At 38.3% G+C, this 21,082-nt stretch overlaps 1 protein-coding gene across 1 annotated transcript in view; it reads left to right on the top strand.

Annotated features, from left to right (window-relative positions):
- Positions 1-20,590, top strand: part of TACR3 (tachykinin receptor 3) — an 88,374-nt gene extending 67,784 nt beyond the window's left edge. The window contains exons 4-5 of the mRNA NM_001192333.1: positions 17,752-17,948; positions 19,577-20,590. Of these exons, the coding sequence (NP_001179262.1) occupies positions 17,752-17,948; positions 19,577-19,889 (510 nt within the window). The 3' untranslated portion in view covers positions 19,890-20,590. The remainder of the gene's footprint in view (positions 1-17,751; positions 17,949-19,576) is intronic.
- Positions 20,591-21,082: the final 492 nt, after the last annotated feature.

Below are 21,082 nucleotides of genomic sequence, written 5' to 3' on the forward strand. Positions count from 1 at the left end.
TTTGCAGAATCAATGGATTAACAAAGTATGAAGCAATGCTATAAAGGCAGTAACTAAATGGCATTAGCTACTGATGAGCAATAGAATAGATGATCAGAAAAATATATATTCTCCCCTAGATCAAATATATTTTTATATTAAAATGAAAGTGCCCAGAAATTGGACTACTTCTAGAATGGCGAAACATATAGAGTATATAATAGGGAACTGTGAAGTATATTATAGCTATATTAGAGTTCTCCATAGAAAGAGAACCAATTATATAAAATATATTCATTATTCTATTTTTATATTCATTCCTATACTCATTCATTTCCATGACATTAAATATCATCTGTAGATCACTGACTCTGATGTGTCTATTCCAAGTCAGTTCTTCCTCCATTAGCTCTAAGTTTATACAATAATCAGCTGCGTAATTGATGTCCTTGCTTTTGTTATTTCTGAGCTATTTTTAAATTATAGTATACAAAACTGATCTTTGAGTTTGTCTTCATATCTGGCATAAAGGAGAGTCTTCCTCCAGTCATCCAAATATTAGTACTTGTTACTTCCATTTACCCAGATGTTAAATTCTGCAAAGAGTCATCCTTGAAACTTCCCTATCCCTCTCACTGCCACCTAATGCATCACTAAATCCTATTGATTCTCCTCCCTAAAAATATCTCCCATCTCTGTACTTCTCTCTACTTCCACTGAAACTCTCCAAGATACTATCACTACAACAGCCACTAGGTCCACTAGAGCAGCCTTTCCAACATTTCCCCAGATCTCCACCTGTTCTCTTCAGATTTATTCTCTATTCAGCATCCAAGAATTTTTATTGAGATGTAATTTATAATATAACATTATATTAGTTTCAGGTGTACAACATAAAATTCAATATTTGTATATATCACTATATGATACCACAATAAGTCCATTGGTACATATAATTTTTTCTTTTTATGGGAATCTCAAAGATCCTACTCTCCTAGCAGTTTTTAAATATTCAATACAGTATTATTAACAGTAGTCATCATGCTGTGAAAAATGATGTTTTAAAATTCTAAATCAACTCTTGCAATCTGCTTAGCTTTATAGTGGTTCCCCAATATATTTAAGAAAAATAGATTTAAAAAATTGGGAACTCCAAAAACAATTTATGGGGTCCTGCAGAATCTTGCAAATCTTACTATTTATTCTCATTCTAATCCTATGCAGCTGCATTATTCCCATAGTATGTTCCAATGATGCTTGCTTTCAGCTGCCCTTTCCTTCATTCACACTGTTATCAGGACATAGATACTTGATACTTCTCTCTGCACATCTTCTGGATTCCAGATGAAATATTACTTCTTCAAATAGAGTTTCCATTGTATTCTATAACCTAGACATTCTTTTTCTCTATAGAATTCATCATAATTTGTAGTTTTATACATATATGTCTATTTATTATTCAATAACTACCTCTTTAGTATAGTGTGCAATTGTGCAGTAGTTTGAGCATTCTTTGGCATTGCCTTTCTTTGGGATTGGAATGAAAACTGACCTTTTCCAGTCCTGTGGTCACTGCTGAGTTTTCCAAATTTGCTGGCATATTGAGTGCAGCACTTTCACAATACCATCTTTCAGGATTTGGAATAGTTCAACTGGAATTCTATCACCTCCACTAGCTTTGTTCATAGTGATGCTTTCTAAGGCCCACTTGACTTCACATTCCAGGATGTCTGGCTCTAGGTCAATGATCACACCATCGTGATTATCTGGGTTGTGAAGATCTTTTTTGTACAGTTCTTCTGTATATTCTTGCCACCTCTTCCTAATATCTTCAGCTCATGGGAAATAGATGGGGAAACAGTGGAAACAGTGTCAGACTTTATTTTTGGGGGCTCCAAAATCACTACAGATGGTGACTGCAGCCATGAAATTAAAAGACGCTTACTCCTTGGAAGGAAAGTTATGACCAACCTAGATAGCATGTTCAAAAGCAGAGACATTACTTTGCCAACAAAGGCTCGTCTAGTCAAGGCTATGGTTTTTCCTGTGGTCATGTATGGATGTGAGAGTTGGACTGTGAAGAAGGCTGAGTGCCAAAGAATTGATGCTTTTGAACTGTGGTGTTGGAGAAGACTCTTGACAGTCCCTTGGACTGCAAGGAGATCCAACCAGTCCTTTCTGAAGGAGATTAGCCCTGGGATTTCTTTGGAAGGAATGATGCTAAAGCTGAAACTCCAGTACTTTGGCCACCTCATGCGAAGAGTTGACTCATTGGAAAAGACTCTGATGCTGGGAGGGATTGGGGGCAGGAGGAGAAGGGGACGACAGAGGATGAGATGGCTCGATGGCATCACTGACTCGACGGACGTGAGTCTGAGTGAACTCCGGGAGTTGGTGATGGACAGGGAGGCCTGGCCCGCTGCGATTCATGGGGTCGCAAAGAGTTGGACACAACTGAGCGACTGATCTGATCTGATCTGATCCGTTAGGTCCATACCATTTCTGTCCTTTATCGAGCCCATCTTTGCATGAAATGTTCCCTTGGTATCTCTGATTTTCTTGAAGAGGTCTCTAGTCTTTCCCATTCTATTGTTTTCCTCTGTTTATTTGCATTGATCACTGAGGAAGGTTTTCTTATCTCTCCTTGCTATTCTTTGGAACTCTGCATTCAGATGGGTATATCTTTCCTTTTCTCCTTTGCTTTTTGCTTCTCTTCTTTTCATAGCTATCTGTAAGACCTCCCCAGACAGCCATTTTGCTTTTTTGCATTTCTCTTTCTTGGGGAGGGTCTTGATCCCTGTCTCCTGTACAATGTCGTGAACCTCCATCCATAGTTCATCAGGCACTCTATCAGATCTAGTCCCTTAAATCTATTTACCACTTCCCCTGTATAATCATAAGGCATTTGATTTAGGTCATACCTGAATGATCTAGTGGTTTTCCCTACTTTCTTCAATTTAAGTCTGAATTTGGCAATAAGGAGTTCATGGTCTGAGCCACAGTCAACTCCTGGTCTTGTTTTTGCTGACTGTATAGAGCTTCTCCATCTTTGGCTGCAAAGAATATACTCAATCTGATTTTGGTGTTGACCATCTGGCGATGTCCATGTGTAGAGTCTTCTCTTGTGTTGTTGGAAGAGGGTGTTTGCTATGACTGGTGCGTTCTCTTGGCAAAACTCTATTAGGCTTTGCCCTGCTTCATTCTGTACTCCACGGCCAGATTTGCCTGTTACTCCAGGTGTTTCTCGAATTCCTATTTTTGCATTCCAGGCCCCTATAATGAAAAAGACATCTTTTTTGCATATTAGTTCTAAAAGGTCTTGTAGGACTTCATAGAACCGTTCAACTTCAGCTTCTTCAGCGTTACTGGTTGGGGCATAGACTTGGATTACTGTGATATTGAATGGTTTGCCTTGGAAATGAACAGAGATCATTCTGTCATTTTTGAGATTGCATCCAAGTACTGCATTTTGGACTCTTTTGTTGACCATGATGGCTACCCATTTCTTCTAAGGTATTCCTGCCCACAGTAGTAGATATAATGGTCATCTGAGTTAAATTCACCCATTCCAGTCCATTTTAGTTTGCTGATTCCTAGAATGTCGATGTTCACTCTTGCCATCTCCTTTTCGACCACTTCCAATTTGCCTTGATTCATGGACCTAACATTCCAGGTTCCTATGCAATATTGCTCTTTACAGCATTGGCCCTTGCTTCTAACACCATTCACATCCACAGCTGGGTATTGTTTTTGCTTTGGCTCCATCCCTTCATTCTTTCTGGAGTTATTTCTCCACTGATCTCCAGGAGCATATTGGGCACTTACCGACCTGGGGAGTTCCTCTTTCAGTATCCTATCATTTTGCCTTTTCATACTGTTCATGGGGTTCTCAAGGCAAGAATACTGAAGTGGTTTGCCATTCCCTTCTCCAGTGGACCATATTCTGTCAGACCTCTCCACCATGACCCGTTCGTCTTGGGTAGCCCCACATGGCTTGGCTTAGTTTCACTGAGTTAGACAAGGCTGTGGTCCATATGATCAGATTGGCTAGTTTTCTGTGATTATGGTTTCAGTGTGTCTGCCCTCTGATGCCCTCTTGCAACACCTACCATCTTACTTGGATTTCTCTTACCTTGGACGTGTATCTCTTCATGGCTGCTCCAGCAAAGCGCAGCTGCTGCTCCTTACCTTGGAGGAGTCACCACCCCTCCTGACCTAAATGTGAAGTAGCTCCTCTCAGCCCTCCTGCACCATAACAGCCACCACTCCTGGGGCATGGGGTAGCTCCTCTCAGCCACCCCTGCGCCTTCCCAGCCTGGCAGTCTGGGTCACCACCCCTGATTCTGGGCATGGGGTAGGTCCTCTCGGCCATGCTTCCTACATGCTCCGCCATTCCAATCTCAAAGAAAGGCAATGCCAAAGAATGCTCAAACTACCGCACAATTGCACTCATTTCACATGCTCGTAAAGTAATGCTCAAAATTCTCCAAGCCAGGCTTCAGCAATATGTGAACCGTGAACTTCCAGATGTTCAATCTGGTTTTAGAAAAGGCAGAGGAACCAGAGATCAAATTGCCAACATCCTCTGGATCATGGAAAAAGCAAGAGAGTTCCAGAAAAACACCTATTTCTGCTTTATTGACTATGCCAAAGCCTTTGACTGTGTGGATCACAATAAACTGTGGAAAATTCTGAAAGAGATGGGAATACCAGACCACCTGACCTGCCTCTTGAGAAACCTATATGCAGGTCAGGAAGCAACAGTTAGAACTGGACATGGAAGTCTAACATGATATTTAGCAATACTTGTATCCCAGACATACAACATTAAAAGGTACACTAAATTCTGAAGGTAGCTATGCTGCAAAATAGTTTAAAATTAAACGATTGTACAATAGTCATTTATGCTTGAAACTCCAGTCCTAGACCAAGCTTGTGGCCACCAGCATTGACGTTCTTGCCATCCAGCAGAGCCGACAGTGTCAGTTTGTCAGAGCCGACAGTGTTAGACTTCCAGGTTAAAGATGATTCAGCTTTAGGGTGTTACCCTCTCAGAGGTACAGAAGAAACCCAATTTAAAAAAAGGTCCTTTCAGTTGTAGACTTGGTGGGGAGCTTGCTGGCCCCATTAGAGATGTCAGGTTTCTTTTTTACCTAGAAATGGCTGCAAGTGGAAGCTGATAATTTGCAGGCACTTTGTAAATTCCTATTGAGTAACTGAATGAAATTGTAACTTCCTGAGAATTGAACCTTGGTTTCCTCCCCTAATTGATTGAGGAGAGGCTCTTTGTTTGATGGTGTGTACAAACTTATCTGAAAGGGACTTTTTTAGGCAGGGACTTTTTCCACCTCCATCCATCACCTCTTTTACACAAAAAGTAGTCTGCAGGATGTGGTAGCTGTTTCTTTTGTGCCATTTTGGGGTGGAGAAGTTGTGATGAAGCCAATAATTCAGGACTTAATTCCCTCTCACGTTGTGGTTTTTTTGCCCTTGCACCAGAGTATGAAATAGCTTCTAAGAGCCCCAGCTGCAAGCTGGGAAGAGTCTCTGTGACTGTAATCACATGGTGACAACACTCAGAATCTAAATTGGACTTCTGTTGTATTCTCGCCACTAAAGTTTATTTTTTAGCAGTTTAATGGGTACATTTTAGAGTTCCATTTTGTGTGGAATTAGATTCTCCCCTTCAAATGCTGTAATTAACATCACTTAAAATAAAACTTGAATAAAATATTGAAACCTTAAAAAAAAAAAAGAACTGGACATGGAACAACAGACTGGTTCCAAATAGGAAAAGGAGTACGTCAAGGCTGTATATTGTCACCCTGGTTGTTTAACTTATATGCAGAGTACATCTTGAGAAACACTGGGCTGGAGGAAGCATAAGATGGAATTAAGATTGCCAGGAGAAATATTAATAACGTCAGATATGCAGATGATACCACCCTTATGGAAGAAAGTGAAGAGGAACTAAAAAGCTTCTTGATGAAAGTGAAAATGAAGAGTGAAAAAGTTGGCTTAAAGCTCAACATTCAGAAAACGAAGATCATGGCATCTGGTCCCATCACTTCATGGGAAATAGATGTGGAAACAATGGAAACAGTGTCAGACTTTATTTTGGGGGGTTCCAAAATCACTGCAGGTGGTGATTGCAGCCATGAAATTGACGTTTACTCCTTGGAAGGAAAGTTATGACCAACCTAGATATCATATTCAAAAGCAGAGACATTACTTTGACAACAAAGGTCCATCTAGTCAAGGCTATGGTTTTTCCAGTGGTCATGTATGGATGTGAGAGTTGGACTGTGAAGAAAGCTGAGAACTGAAGAATTGATGCTTTTGAACTGTGGTGTTGGAGAAGACTCTTGAGAGTCCCTTGGACTGCAAGAAGATCCAACCAGTCCATCCTAAAGGAGATCAGTCCTGGGTGTTCATTGGAAGGACTGATGCTGAAGCTGAAACTCCAGTACTTTGGCCACCTCATGCGAAGAGTTGACTCATTGGAAAAGACTCTGATGCTGGGAGGGATTGGGGGCAGGAGGAGAAGGGGACGACAGAGGATGAGATGGCTGGATGGCATCGCCAACTTGATGGACATGAGTTTGGGTAAACTCCGGGAGTTGGTGATGGAAGGGAGGCCTGGCGTGCTGAGATTCATGGGGTCACAAAGAGTCGGACACGACTGAGCAACTGAACTGAACTTAGTATAATGTAAGTGTTCTGAAAATAGAAAATATATTTTCTTTTTAATTTAGCACTGTATCTCTAGAGCATAGGGCCTAGGTTTCTGTAGAAAAAATGGCATTATTGTAGAACAATTGTAATTTAAGGATATAATTGATTAAGTAAACAAAGATAACTGAACTTCTTTCTTAAGGTTCTACCTTTACATGGTTCATATAACTGTTCTTTCCAAACGTCCAGCTAAATATCAAGACCAAGGGCAATAACAATTATTTTAATTAGGTTTAAAACATTTGAAATAATTTTTGCTTTTAAGTTTACTTTAATACTATATTTGAATTCTTATTGTGTGCATGATAGGGCAAAACACTGGTAAGAAAAAGATAAATGATATTTCTTGCAATCAAAATTTTCATAACATGGATGATAAAGTTAAGATATCCTCAATCAAAAGGTATTTATTGAATGTCAAGAACTATGTTAAGTTTTGGAGACACAAAGATTAATAATGTACGTGCCCATATCCAGAGAGAAGGAAATAGAAACAGGCTTGACTATAATATGTATCTGTGTTATAAGATATAATATGCTAGGATTAACTGCATGTATGTGTGCTAAGTCGCTTCAGTTGTGTTCAACTCTTTGCAACCCTATGGACTGTAGCCCACCAGGCTCCTCTGTCCATGGGATTCTCCAGATAAGAATATTGGAGTGGGCTGCCATGTCCTCTCAAGGGATCTTCCTGACCCAGGGATCAAACCTGCCTCTCTTACACCTCCTGCATTGGCAGACAGGTTCTTTACCACTAGTGCCACCTGGGAAGCTCACTAGGTCTAATTAGGAAGTATCTAAACCCTACCTGCATGAAGAAATATGAGGGAAGCTACTCCAAGAGTGAGCTTGAGGTACTACTCTCCCAAAGTTTCGGTAGAAATTTTTACAGGGAAAGAAACTGGATTGGGACTTTCCAGGGGTAAGCATGTACAAATCATGCAGATTTATTTCAAGGTAACTACAAATAAGGATAGCATCATTTACAAATCATATTTTTAGTGTGTCATATACTGTAGAGAAAAAATTAATTTTCAGTGACTGATCATATTTTCTACAGAAATACAGAAAAGAGTAATCTCAAATATTCCAGATTTATGCCATTTCACAAAAACAAAGTATGCACACCTTCAAGATAAAAAGTCAACTGCAAAAGACACTGGCTGGCTCAACATTTTGGACCACAATATATTAATAATAACATATTAATAATATATTTTAAAGGACAAGCTATGTCAACACATAACAAGACATGAAATCTGTTTTGGTTTTTTTTTTTTTTTTGCAAATGATATCAGCCTAGTCCTTTTTCTGACCAGGCCCATTCGCAAGAAAACAGATCTCTCCTTGCAACTTCTAGAACACAGAAAAATGAGGTGACCTGGCAGTTGATTTCAGTTCTTTCCTCTCTTAAACCCTCTTCCATAGAAGGGTAATTGAGGCAGAAATTTTCTTGAGTCTCTCCCCTTCTGTTTGTCAAAAGATCCTAAACCTTTACTGGAGCAGGAAATGGCAACCCACTGCAGTATTCTTGGGAAATTCAATGGACAGAGAAGCACTGCAGTCTACAGTCCATGGGGCCTCAAAGAATTGGACAGACCGAGCACACACACACTTTTAATTTCATTACATTTTTGTGTTATTTGCTGGATGTATGCCTTTAAAGTAAACCACATTTTAAACCATATTTTAACATTCTTCCCTATTCTACCATAAAAGAAGCCTCAAAAACATGACTTGGCCCCAATATTCATAATAGGTGACAATTTGTTTTTTGTTAATCCCTGTTGAAATTGATCTTGCTTAATTGAATAGCTGAAATATTGGCAAATAGATCTACTTCTATTGTTTTATGAGCCATAGAATTTTTTATGGCTATTTTATATTTTGATTATTTTCCTCTAAATACTAACAAGCCAGATCTGCTCCTTCAGAAGAGAATATCTAAGTGTATAACAAAGAAGCCTTTTGCCTTAAACAAAGGAACCACTCTTCAGTCTAAGCTCAAGTGACAGATTCAATTGGATTTTTGATTTGTATAACAACCACTAAAAACCTATCACCTTGCCCAGCAAGTAAGCTTTCTGTGTGCTTGTCATTTCTGTTGCAAAGGAATTATCATGGAAAACAGCGCTTGTGAGGAAGGCCATATATAACCTAAGAGAGGCTCAACTGATGGAAATAAAGATCCTGATCTGTCCTTTACTTCCCTGAAAGCAATTCTCAGGCAATCAGAATCTCTCTGGAAATCTCTATTTTCACTGGGAAAATGTATAGTATTTTGCCTCCTACTTTGCTGGAATGAAGCCATACATATTAAACTGTCCTCAGCATTTCAAACATAATATTAATCTGCTCAGGTTGCCATAACAAAATAACATAGACTGCTATTTAAACAACAGAAATATTTTCTCACAATTCAGGGGCTAGAAGTATAAGTTCAAGTGTCATCAAGAGTGGTTTTTCTAAGACCTGTCAGCCATGTTTGAAGATGGCTGCAAACCTCTGTCTTTACATGGTCTTCATTCTGTGTGTCTGTGTTCTAATTGTCTTTTCCTTTTAGAACACCAGTTATATCGGTTTAAGTCCCGCCCTAATGACCTTATTTTAACTTAATTATCTCTTTAAAGAAGACCTGTCTCCACATACAGTCACACGCTGAGGTACTGAGGATTAGGACTTCAACATATGAATTTGGGGGAGTGACATCCGAAAGATGGCCAAATAAGATGTCCCTCATCATACCCCCCTCAACAACAACAATTGGAAATCTATGCATAAACAATAGTGCCTTTCTGGTAGCTGGGGGATCCAGGTAGGAGACTAAAACCACAGTGCGGTACAAGAATGAGCAGAATCACTTTGAGAAGTTAGACCTACACCCTGGAGGATGGCTTACCTACCATGGTCCCAGCTATAGACCCAGAAACAACTCCACACCTCAGAGGACTTAGCCACATCCCCATCTGGCTTTGGTTCTGTCACCAGCACCAAACCTGGGAAGAGTCTTGCCCACTGGGAGTCAGATAATAAACATACAGACCTCGCACCCTGTTCACTCCATGAACCCTGGAGTGGCCCTTAGCTGTGAACCAGGAGTCCCTTGAAAAAACTGACTTAGATGGTCACCCATGGATCAGAGAACCTTTGTGGAAGTCCGGGATTCCAATAGAGAAGTTGCAGTACAAAAAAAAAAAAAAAAATCTGAGATTGGATGTCCTGGAAAGAGTAAGAGGAACAAACTGACTTTGTACACATCACATCCTTCCCATGGCAAGGCAACTTGGTACCAAGAGGGTCTTCTGAGCTGTGATTTCTCCCTGAGGGAGGGGGTGGTGGTGATAAGAGGATGTCAGGGATGAGTTCTCAGCTTCCTCAGATGTGCAGAGCCCTGCCAAAGAGCCCATCTCTGTCTCCCTCTATCCAGAGGACTGTGGAGATCTGCACAACTAGGGGATGGAGAGAGCTGGGAGAGAAGTAGGCAGGGCTCCAAACCAAACATGTCAAAGCCATTCAGATCCTACTAACCCATCATGGATCCCATCAGGAAGCCAGTTCACAAGCCACTGGGGATGCCTCATAGATGTTACACCAGAGTAGATATTAAATGTTCTCAACAAGCACACACACACACACATACACACATATACACACAAGTAACTGTGTGAGGTGACACAATATGTACATGCATCAAATCATCATGCTGTACAATTTAACTTGCATAGTGTTATGAGCTAATTATATCTCAATAAATCTAGAAAAAATTTAATAAATTAAAGGATAAGTAAACTTTAAAAATGTGGGGGTGGGGACATAATTCAGTCCCTAGTAAGCCTCTATAAGTTCTATCTCTAGCCATGATCCCATAACATCAGTCTTTATCCCTCTTGCCTTAATTTACTTTATTCTCTAATGTCTTCTTGCCTTCCTTTATGTGACATTCCTTTTTGTTTTGGCTTCAGAACATCATTAACCTGAAATTAATAATACTTTAAAAGGCTGTTTCCATTGGAAAACTAAAATTATATTAAAAGTGAAACAACCAATGAAATGTAAAGAAGTGGAATCTAAACACAATACCACACATACACACAAACATACACACACACAGAGAAGCATTTTACACATTTGCATGCATATACATATATGGTTTTTTGTTTGGCCTCAACATAATTCCATACAATCATTGCTCTAAGCTAATGTTAACTGGATAGTCACGTAGCTGGATTTGGCAACAGTGTCAAATTTCTTGGATGACACTAACACAATATTCTCATTTAATTCTGAAATTATTGAGAAAATTCAACTCATCTTCTGGACTACCCTCAACTTTTTTCACAAGTGTTACTACTTAGTTTTATTTTCTCACTTGGGATTGACATTTTAAAATGTGTTTCTATCACAAAAAAGCCCACCTAAATAATCCAAGATGCAGTACTTTATATTTTGATGTTTGTCATTAATTTTTTCCTTATATTATTCTTGAGAATATTATAATTTGCTAATATGAAGCTAGAATAAGCAAGCATGTAATTTTGACCTAAAGAGATACATTTGTAATTTAAGAACATTTGTGCAGACAAAAGTTACAGAGAAGTAGTAGGGTATAGTCATGGGGTGGTTCTTTAAAACATGCTCTGAGATTTTAATCAAAACAGGATGTTTCTTCTCACTACAGGTTGACCATTTCCAATCTAGACATTTACAAAGAATAAATTCTGCCTTGAAGAGTATAATTCCCAGATTTTTTTTAACATTGGCAATATTTCACTTAATCTCCTAGCCTGATCCATTTTTCTTTTACAACTAAAAACCTCAAAATCATCCATCCTGCATTAATTTAATGATAGATAAGAACAGCTGCAGGCATTCCAGTCTAACCTGCACAAGATATGAAAATCAAAGAATATTTTTCCCTTAGATACATGAATAAAAGGTGCCCAAAGCTTATTCTCACTAACTTTTGATATGCATTCAATCCTGCCTATGTGAGTCAAGTGGATTCTAAACTATTAAAGAGGGGCAGTGTTGTTACAAGAGCTACTTGTCCCACCTCCCTTTTTCTTCTGCTAGTAAGTGCTAGTAAGGACAGGGTGGCCACAAGTGTCCATGTTGCCATGGAAAATAAATCCCATTGCCTCAGAAGCTGGATATGTCTTTCAGCTTCAAGAAATACCCACACCAACCCATCTTTGTATCAAGTCACAATAAAATTTGTTAAGACATGGTGAGAGATTTGAGTAATCTCCATCCCAGTCTCTTATCTTGCCTAAAACATATTAAGTCTACCAACTTTCCTGAAGAGCATTTAGAGCCTATCTGAGCTAGTGCCACTCTCTAGCCATGAGACATGGGGGGAACTGAGCAGTTACACATCTATCATTGCTCAAGGTTTGTGCTTCCAAGTGCTCTTTCCCTTGCCTTTTTATGAGGGAGATGATTACAGTTTCATGATTTCAGTATTTCATAAAGCAAAAAAATTCTGTCCACCTGAGAGACTACTTTTGCATTTACATCAAACCTGGAGGACTGAGAGTTTGATATCTGAAATCATTTCACAAAATTTTATGAGCAGAGACCCACAGTAATGATTGAAACATTGTATAGCAATAAATAAAATATAGCAGTTGTTTCACTGTAAAAGATCCATTCTCTTAGATTCTTTTAGATTTTTCCTAAAAAATCTTCAAATAAGCTTCTAAATGTCTTGCAACAGAATCCTTAAGGCCATGTGTATGTGAATTATAAGTTATCTGATACTGTTTCTACACATGCAGTTTAATTTTCCTTCTTTTTGGACTTTCTGCATTGATGGTTGGCAGTTACATTAAAAGATTCTGATAGCCTTTGCAGCTCTTCAGCTATTGTTGGAAAACAATTTCATGCAAAGAGAGTTTTCGGTTAATCTGTATAAAAGCAATTTTATGTATATTTGCTGATACTGTATTTAACATAGTAGCTTGAACCATGTTCACACTGTCATAAATAGTTTTTCTTGCTCTTAACATTTATTCAGAATGAAATGCAATGCATTCATGCATCAAAAATAATATATTGATAATATTACTTTTGCACTCATATACATTACTTGAATTCGTTTGCCTGGAAAGGGAAATAACTCATTGTATATTACATATGATCATCTAAAGTTGGAGGACAAATGATACGAGTAATTCATGATGGAGTAAAATCATGAGCATCACCTAATCAACTACATGTCTTTTAGTTTCTTTCTTTTTTTATTCAGTTTAATTAACTTATTTTTCAAAACTCTGAACACCAGTTTTGTGTGAAATCTAGTCTACATGACTGAAATATGTAAGTAAATAAGACAAGCAGAAAATACTTGCTTTTTTTTTTTTTAGTATTCTAGCATAAGGAGACACAAAGTAAAGAATACACATGACACATAAACTGAAAATAAAGAACAGGCTAAGGGGGTTAGGGAGTGTTGGAAGGACAGATTGCAATTTTGAATAGGCTGATCATAGAAAAAGTGATAATTGTGCAAAAGTTTCTGGGAGAAGAGGTTGTTAGTCAATGAGAATAACTGGGGCAAGAGGGAAGGGAGGAGCTAGGGAGAGTGGGGAAAACTAGGAAGAGGGAGGAGCTAAGGAGAATAATCTTGGACAGGACTTCTGTGCACCATGTTGGAAGAACAGTATGACGTTCACATACTCAAGGATAAAAAAAAATCAACCAAACCCATGTCATTCAACCTAATCTCCCCTAATCTACAGGTAACATGCATTGAGTCATTCCTGCTTATAATAAACGATTAAATGGGCTTCCCTGATAGCTCAGTTGGTAAAGAATCTGCCTGCAATGCAGGCGACCCCAGTTGAATTCCTGAGTCAGGAAGATCTGCTGGAGAAGCGATAGACTACCCACACCAGTATTCTTGGGCTTCCCTTGTGGCTTCTGCCTGCAATATGGGAGACCTGGGTTCAATCCCTGGATTGAATATTCCCTGGAGAAGAGAAAGGCTACCTACTCCAGTATTCTGGCCTGAAGAATTCCATGGACTGTATAGTCCATGGGGTCGCAAAGAGTCCGACAAGACTGAGCGACTTTCACTTTCAAGGTCTCATAAATATTATTTTTTACTTTATTTACACATGTTTATATTCAGATTTCTATGTACTTTAATTTATATTTCAATATTTTTCATTATATCATAATCTTTTTCAGGATAAGGAATTGGTTCTCCACCCATTATCTTTCTCTATTATGTTTTTTTAGACCCAGTAGACATTCAGTAAGTGTTATTAATTGCAAGCAGAAAAAACAGACTTAAGAGTCTGGGTTTTAAAAAATATAACTTAGATTTCATGAATCACAGTGGTCAAGTCCTTTGGCCTTTGCCTTAGCTTCCCAAAGTCCAATTGAAAACCAGTCAGTAAGTTGTTAGATGTGTGAAGCATTGTATAAATGTAAATTATATTTAAATATGCCCCTTACTTGTATTCTACAAATATATAAATTAAAATGAGAGAGATAAAATGCAGAATTCTGAACACAGTTATTCAGAAAAAAAAATGCAATTGAAAAAACATGGGAAAAAATAAAAACATTTTATGTGATGTAGCTAATGATGACATTTAGTGAGCTACTGATCTGGAAAAGCAAAATGGCTGTCTGAGGAGGCCTTACAAATCGGTGTGAAAGAAGGGAAGCAAAAAGCAAAGGAGAAAAGGAAAGATATACCCATTTGAATGCAGAGTTCCAAAGACTAGCAAGGAGAGATAAGAAAGCCTTCCTCAGCAATCAATGCAAAGAAATAGAGGAAAACAACAGAATGGGAAAGACCAGAGATCTCTTCAAGAAAATTAGACATACCAAGGGAACATTTCATGCAAAGATGGACTTGATAAAGGACAAAAATGGTATGTACCTAACGGAAGCTGAAGATATTAGGAAGAGGTGGCAAAAATACACAGAAGAACTGTACAAAAAAGATCTTCACAACCCAGATAATCACGATGGTGTGATCACTCACCTAGAGCCTGACATCTTGGAATGTGAAGTCAAGTGGGCCTTAGGAACCATCACTATGAACAAAGCTAGTGGAGGTGATAGAATTCCAGTTGAGCTATTTCAAATCCTGAAAGATGATGCTGTGAAAGTGCTGCACTCAATATGCCAGCAAATTTGGAAAACTCAGCATTGGCCACAGGACTGGAAAAGGTCAGTTTTCATTCCAATCCCAAAGAAAGGCAATGCCAAAGAATGCTCAAACTACCACACAATTGCACTCATCTCACACGCTAATAAAGTAATGCTTAAAATTTTCTAAGCCAGGCTTCAGCAATACGTGAACTGCCCATTTCCAGATGTTCAAGCTGGCTTTAGAAAAGGCAGAGGAACCAGAGATCAAATTGCCAACATCCGCTGGATCATCGACAAAGCAAGAGAGTTCCAGAAAAACATCTATTTCTGCTTTATTGACTATGCCAAAGCCTTTGACTGTGTGGATCACAATAAACTGTGGAAAATTCTGAAAGAGATGGGAATACCAGACCACCTGACCTGCCTCTTGAGAAACCTGTATGCAGGTCAGGAAGCAACAGTTAGAACTGGACATGGAACAACAGACTGGTTCCAAATAGGAAAAGGAGTACGTCAAGGCTGTATATTGTCACCCTGCTTATTTAACTTATATGCAGAGTACATCATGAGAAACACTGGGCTGGAGGAAGCACAAGCTGGAATCAAGATTGCCGGGAGAAATATCAGTAACCTCAGATATGCAGATGACACCACTCTTATGGCAGAAAGTGAAGAAGAACTGATGAGCCTCTTGATGAAAGTGAAAGAGGAGAGTGAAAAATTTGGCTTAAAGCTCAACATTCAGAAAACTAAGATCATGGCATCTGGTCCCATCACTTCATGGCAAATAGATGAGGAAACAGTGGAAACAGTATCAGACTTTATTTTAGGGGGCTCCAAAATCACTGCAGATGGTGATTGCAGCCATGAAATTAAAAGATGCTTGCTCCTTGGAAGGAAAATTATTACCAACCTAGACAGCATATTATAAAGCAGAGACATCACTTTACCAACAAAGGTTCATCTAGTCAAGGCTATGGTTTTTCCAGTGGTCATGTATGGATGTGAGAGTTGGACTATAAAGAAAGCTGCGCACTAAAGAATGGATGCTTTTGAACTGTGGTGTTTGAGAAGACTCTTGGTAGTCCCTTGGACTTCAAGGAGATCTATCCAGTCCATCATAAAGGAGATCAGTCCTAGGTGTTCATTGGAAGGACTAATGTTGAAGCTGAAACTCCAATACTTTGGCCACCTGATGTGAAGAGCTGACTCATTGGAAAAGACCCTGACGTTGGGAAAGATTGAGGGCAGAAGGAGGAGGTGACGACAGAGGATGAGATGGCTGGGTGGCATTACCGACTCGATGGACATGGGTTTGGGTGGACTCCGGGAGTTGGTGATGGACAGGGAGGCCTGGCATGCTGCGGTTCATGGGGTCGCAATGAGTTGGACATGACTGAGCAGCTGAACTGACTGAACTGATCTGGATTTTCAGCTCTGATGGCCAATTTTTATCACCTAATACTAGATACCTAGATGTTACCATGATTAGACCCTTGGGAAAGCTTTGCCTTCCACCCTGACCCATTTCATGCTTTGTCTATTTCTAGAATCCTGTCTCTCATGATTTTTAACCTTGTCAACTTTCATCTGAACCCCACTTGCAATCAAATGATGAACCCAGTACTTAAATAATGTATTTTCATAGTTTCAAGATGCTACATAGGTCATTTACATCAGGACTTTCTCTGATTTGTGTTCTAAATAAACCTGGATAAACCTCAAAATTATTTTGTTTAATATGTATTATTTTAAACTTTTTACAAATTCCCAAAAGAAGTATGAACAAATTTACTCAACAAATTGGTTGAGTAAGTGAGAAATATTAAATGAGGTTATTCTAGAACGTTGTTACTAATTTTTCCCTTTCACTGAGAAAGCCAAGCCAAGCCACTTGGCTTTCTATGCACTTAATCACTGTATTGATCACTGTGATCACAGTAATCACTGTGTTGATTACTTTGAGTCTAGCAAATTTTATCCTATTTTATCCGATTTGGAGACATACAAAACATCCTCCCACTCAACTTCCTGTTACAAATTCCTGTATAGTCATTCCTTATTCATTCATCTTATATCTAATTATCTATCTCTAGCAATATACTAGACACTGTGCTAGATGCTAGGGATATTAAGATAATTAAGAATTCTCTATGCCTTTTAGGAATTTAAAGACTAGCGGAGGAGAGATTGCATTCTACTTTGACAGGAGCTTTCAAACATATTGTAGTTCAAAAGTGTGGAAAGAGGAAATAATCCATGCTTTCCAAAATCACAGAAATCGATATATAGACCAGGTGTATAAGCCAACTGCCTACTTACAAATTTAAAGTTAGTGATATTTTCTCAGACTAACGTGAATATCCTTTATCACTATCGAGAGAAACCTCTCCCAATATCCAATTACAAAAGAAACCAAATTAACATTCTGAAGGTTTCCCAGTGAGCATGGCATTAAAGTAAAGAAATCTGAATAGTCATGAGCTATACTCAGGCAATAATAAATACGGAGGAACTTGCTCAACCCCTACAGTCTGATACACCCCAACTGTCACTCAACAGTCTGTTTCTCTAGATAGAATGTCTTCACTCTTTTATAGTGTGGGCTAGCACAGCCAAATCCTAGTTCTTTCTCCTTTCTGCTCCCAGACTCTTTGTTGTTTTATAAACACTTATTTTCTTCAAGCCAATTAAAATATATTTATATTTGAGTGAGTGCCACCCATTCACAAGGTGACACAAGAATGCTTTCTTGAAACTTAGGTAACTCTCCCGATATTACCTTGCCATTTTTTAACTTATTGACTATTTCTTAGGCAAGCCATATATTTAACTGTATCGGTAGCAAAATATGATTTGCAGTAAGCTATCAGAACTAATATAATGACTTCCATATTTGCCAAAAATGACCTCTTTCTTTCTTTCCAGGTTGTAAAAATGATGATTATTGTTGTGGTGACATTTGCCATCTGCTGGCTGCCTTATCATATTTATTTCATCCTCACTGCAATCTATCAACAACTAAACAGGTGGAAATACATTCAGCAGGTCTATCTGGCTAGCTTTTGGCTGGCAATGAGCTCAACCATGTACAACCCCATCATCTACTGCTGTCTGAATAAGAGGTAAAAACAAGATTACCAAATGCAAGTTCCGTGTCACTTTTGGCTTCACTGAAAGCATATAATATTGTTTAAGCTTCTTGGTAACCAGTTAAAATTCAAAAGGAATGGAAAATTGAAAAATTCACTGAGAGGAGCACAGAGCTAGGTATTTTTCTAGTGAAAAAGTGAAAGTGGAAGTCACTCAGTCATATCTGACTCTTTGCAACCCCGTGGACTACACAGTCCATGGAATTCTCCAGGCCAGAATACTGGAGTGGGTAGCCATGCCCTTTTCCAGGGGATCTTTCCAACCCAGGAATCGAACCCAGGTCTCCTGCATTGCTGGCAGATTCTTTACCAGCTGAGACACCAGGGAAGCCCAACTCCTCCCTATTTAATGAACTATCTCACCTTAACAATTCCCCCCTCAAAACAATGCTCTTGGGGGTTCTAAACGGCTGATTTCTATATAGGCCAAATTCTCTCTTCAAATCCTTCAGAATTTTACTTGTCAAAGAAAAAGAAATGTCCTGTTATTAAAGGAGGTGAGGTGAAGGTGTGCTCAAGTCCTCAAAGAAATGAAGACACTTTGTAAAAATGCACAGATGGAGAGATGATGGCATATGTGAGTGGACTCTATTAAGAAGGGTGTTTTGTAAATAGACTTCAAAATAGAAAGTGTCATAAGAGTAACAGAAGCAACACTAAAGAGAAGAATCCCAAACCTCCCTCCAGTATGATGAAGTCAGTGAGTAAGACAGGGTGCAACCTCTGGAAGAGGGGAAGCTAGTTTTTAAGTGAAGTTGGAAAGAAAAGGAGAAATATTCACAATTAAATTTAAGACTGGGAAAAAAAAGGTAAACTTTGGTTTCCAGATTAAAAACACCTTAGTTGTAAGGTTAGCACATGGAGGGGGTAGTGTTAAATTTCATAAGGTGAATAATTTCCTTAATAAACCAATATGGTACACAAGTAGAAACAGGACTTCGTGTAAGTAACTACTCAACCTAAATTCTCAGCTCTATTTTAAGTTAGACCTCTACCACACCATTCCTTAAGTTTCTTAAAAATATTATTTAATTCTTACTTTTTTTCACTAATTGCACAAGCCATATATCAATTCAAATAACCCCAAAAGCAGAGCATATGTTTTTAATCAACTTCATTTAATGGCTTACAAAGCCAAGGATTTTTCACTTTCATATGCAATTAGATAAAAACATCCAGCTGAGCAATTAATTTTAATATTAAATGAGACTAATTTATAAATGTGTAATTATTACCATAAGAATCTATTTCAAACTATGTCATTTTTCAGGGCGGTACCCAGAAAGCTTAATTCACTTATGCAAATGTATAAAGTTATTGAAGAAACCTACACTGCTTCTTTGGCATATTGATTACTGATACTGCACTTTTACTCTTTGACAACTTGCTTTTGATCAATGAGAAATTAAGATTCAATTCAAACAAAAAGGACTTAGAAAACTAGTACCAATACTGTGGCATAAATTCTAAAAGTTAGACTAGAAAATTAAATATAAAAAATGAGTTGGCTTAATTGCATTAAGCAGAGCTTTCTGTAGAAGTTGAAGGAAATGTCCACTTGAAAATATGACTTTTTCTTCTTGTGGCCTGCTTCTCCTCAGATTTCGAGCAGGCTTCAAGAGAGCATTCCGCTGGTGTCCTTTCATTGAAGTTTCTAGCTATGATGAGCTGGAGCTCAAGACTACCAGGTTTCACCCGACTCGGCAAAGCAGCCTGTACACTGTGACCAGGATGGAGTCCATGACGGTGGTGTTTGACCCCAGTGATGCAGATAACACCAGATCCAGTCGGAAGAAGAGAGTGCCTCCAAGAGACCCAAGCTTCAATGGTTGCTCCCGCCAGAATTCCAAATCTGGCTCCACCACTTCAAGTTTCATAAGCTCACCCTATACTTCTGTGGATGAATATTCTTAAATTCATTTCTTGAGCAGAAAGAGTAGAGTGAGGCCATCAAGGCGTCACCATAGTGTCCACACTCTCCTGATTGTCAGCCCTGTCCTACATAGTCTCTGTAAAAAAGAGGGCAATTTTTAGGCAACTGTGTTTCAACTGAGAAAGGTAGCATTTGAGTTTAGCAAAGACACTATTAAGGTATTTGCCCCCTCAAAAATAAAATGGGCTTTAAATTTATTCTTTGAAAAATTTAGTAATTGTATGTAACAGAAAAATATTTCTGACAAGTATTTGTAAAGAGTTTCATTTTTCTCATTGAAAAATTGCAATATATATTTATGACATTAAGGTGACATATGATTTCCCCAAAAGATTAAAGAACCATAAAAATACAATGATGTGAGTGAATAAAAATAAAATCTATATAAAATGAAAATTTTCATCTATAGCTATTAAAGAAAAAAGTTATATGACTTATTTTACAACTAAAATGATGGGAAATTAACCTCTTAGAGTAAAAATTGATGAAAATCTTTGCTAAAGAGAATTAACTCTGTAGGATAAAAGTTTTTTGAGATTTAAAGATATTCGCCATGAAATATAATTGAAAAAGAAACCTGATCAAATTATTAGGTAGCTGCACACATTATTCTCTTTATTTTTCTGGGAAAGTGTTTTCAAAAGAAAAACATAATCATTTAGTTTTTGACTATTACATATTTTAAAGAGCCAAACTAAGAAATAGTCAAAGATAGAACTTTAAAATGACAAAGCAAATCCCTCAGTTCAGTTCAGTTCAGTCACTCAGTCATGTCCGACTCTTTGCAACCCCATGAACCGCAACACGCCAGGCCTCCCTGTCCATCACCATCTCCCGGAGTTCACTCAAATTCACGTCCATCGAGTTGGTGATGCCATCCAGCCATCTCATCCTCTGTTGTCCCCTTCTCCTCCTGCCCCCAATCCCTCCCAGCATCAGAGTCTTTTCCAATGAGTCAACTCTTCGCATGAGGTGGCCAAAGTGCCTCCTTATTTTATTTTTCACAAATATTTGTAGGTTTAAGAAAAAAATAGATTACATAATAGTAAAGAGGCTTTCTAATGAAGAAGGGAAGAATCTCATTTATCTCTGAAACTGACTACCAATTTTTAGGCAAGAATTAAAGATACTAATTTATAGCTATGACAGCAGACAAGAGCATCTATTAGGTCCA

The sequence above is a fragment of the Bos taurus genome, chromosome 6 (assembly GCF_002263795.3).
Source record: "Bos taurus isolate L1 Dominette 01449 registration number 42190680 breed Hereford chromosome 6, ARS-UCD2.0, whole genome shotgun sequence".
NCBI classification, from domain to species: domain Eukaryota; kingdom Metazoa; phylum Chordata; class Mammalia; order Artiodactyla; family Bovidae; genus Bos; species Bos taurus.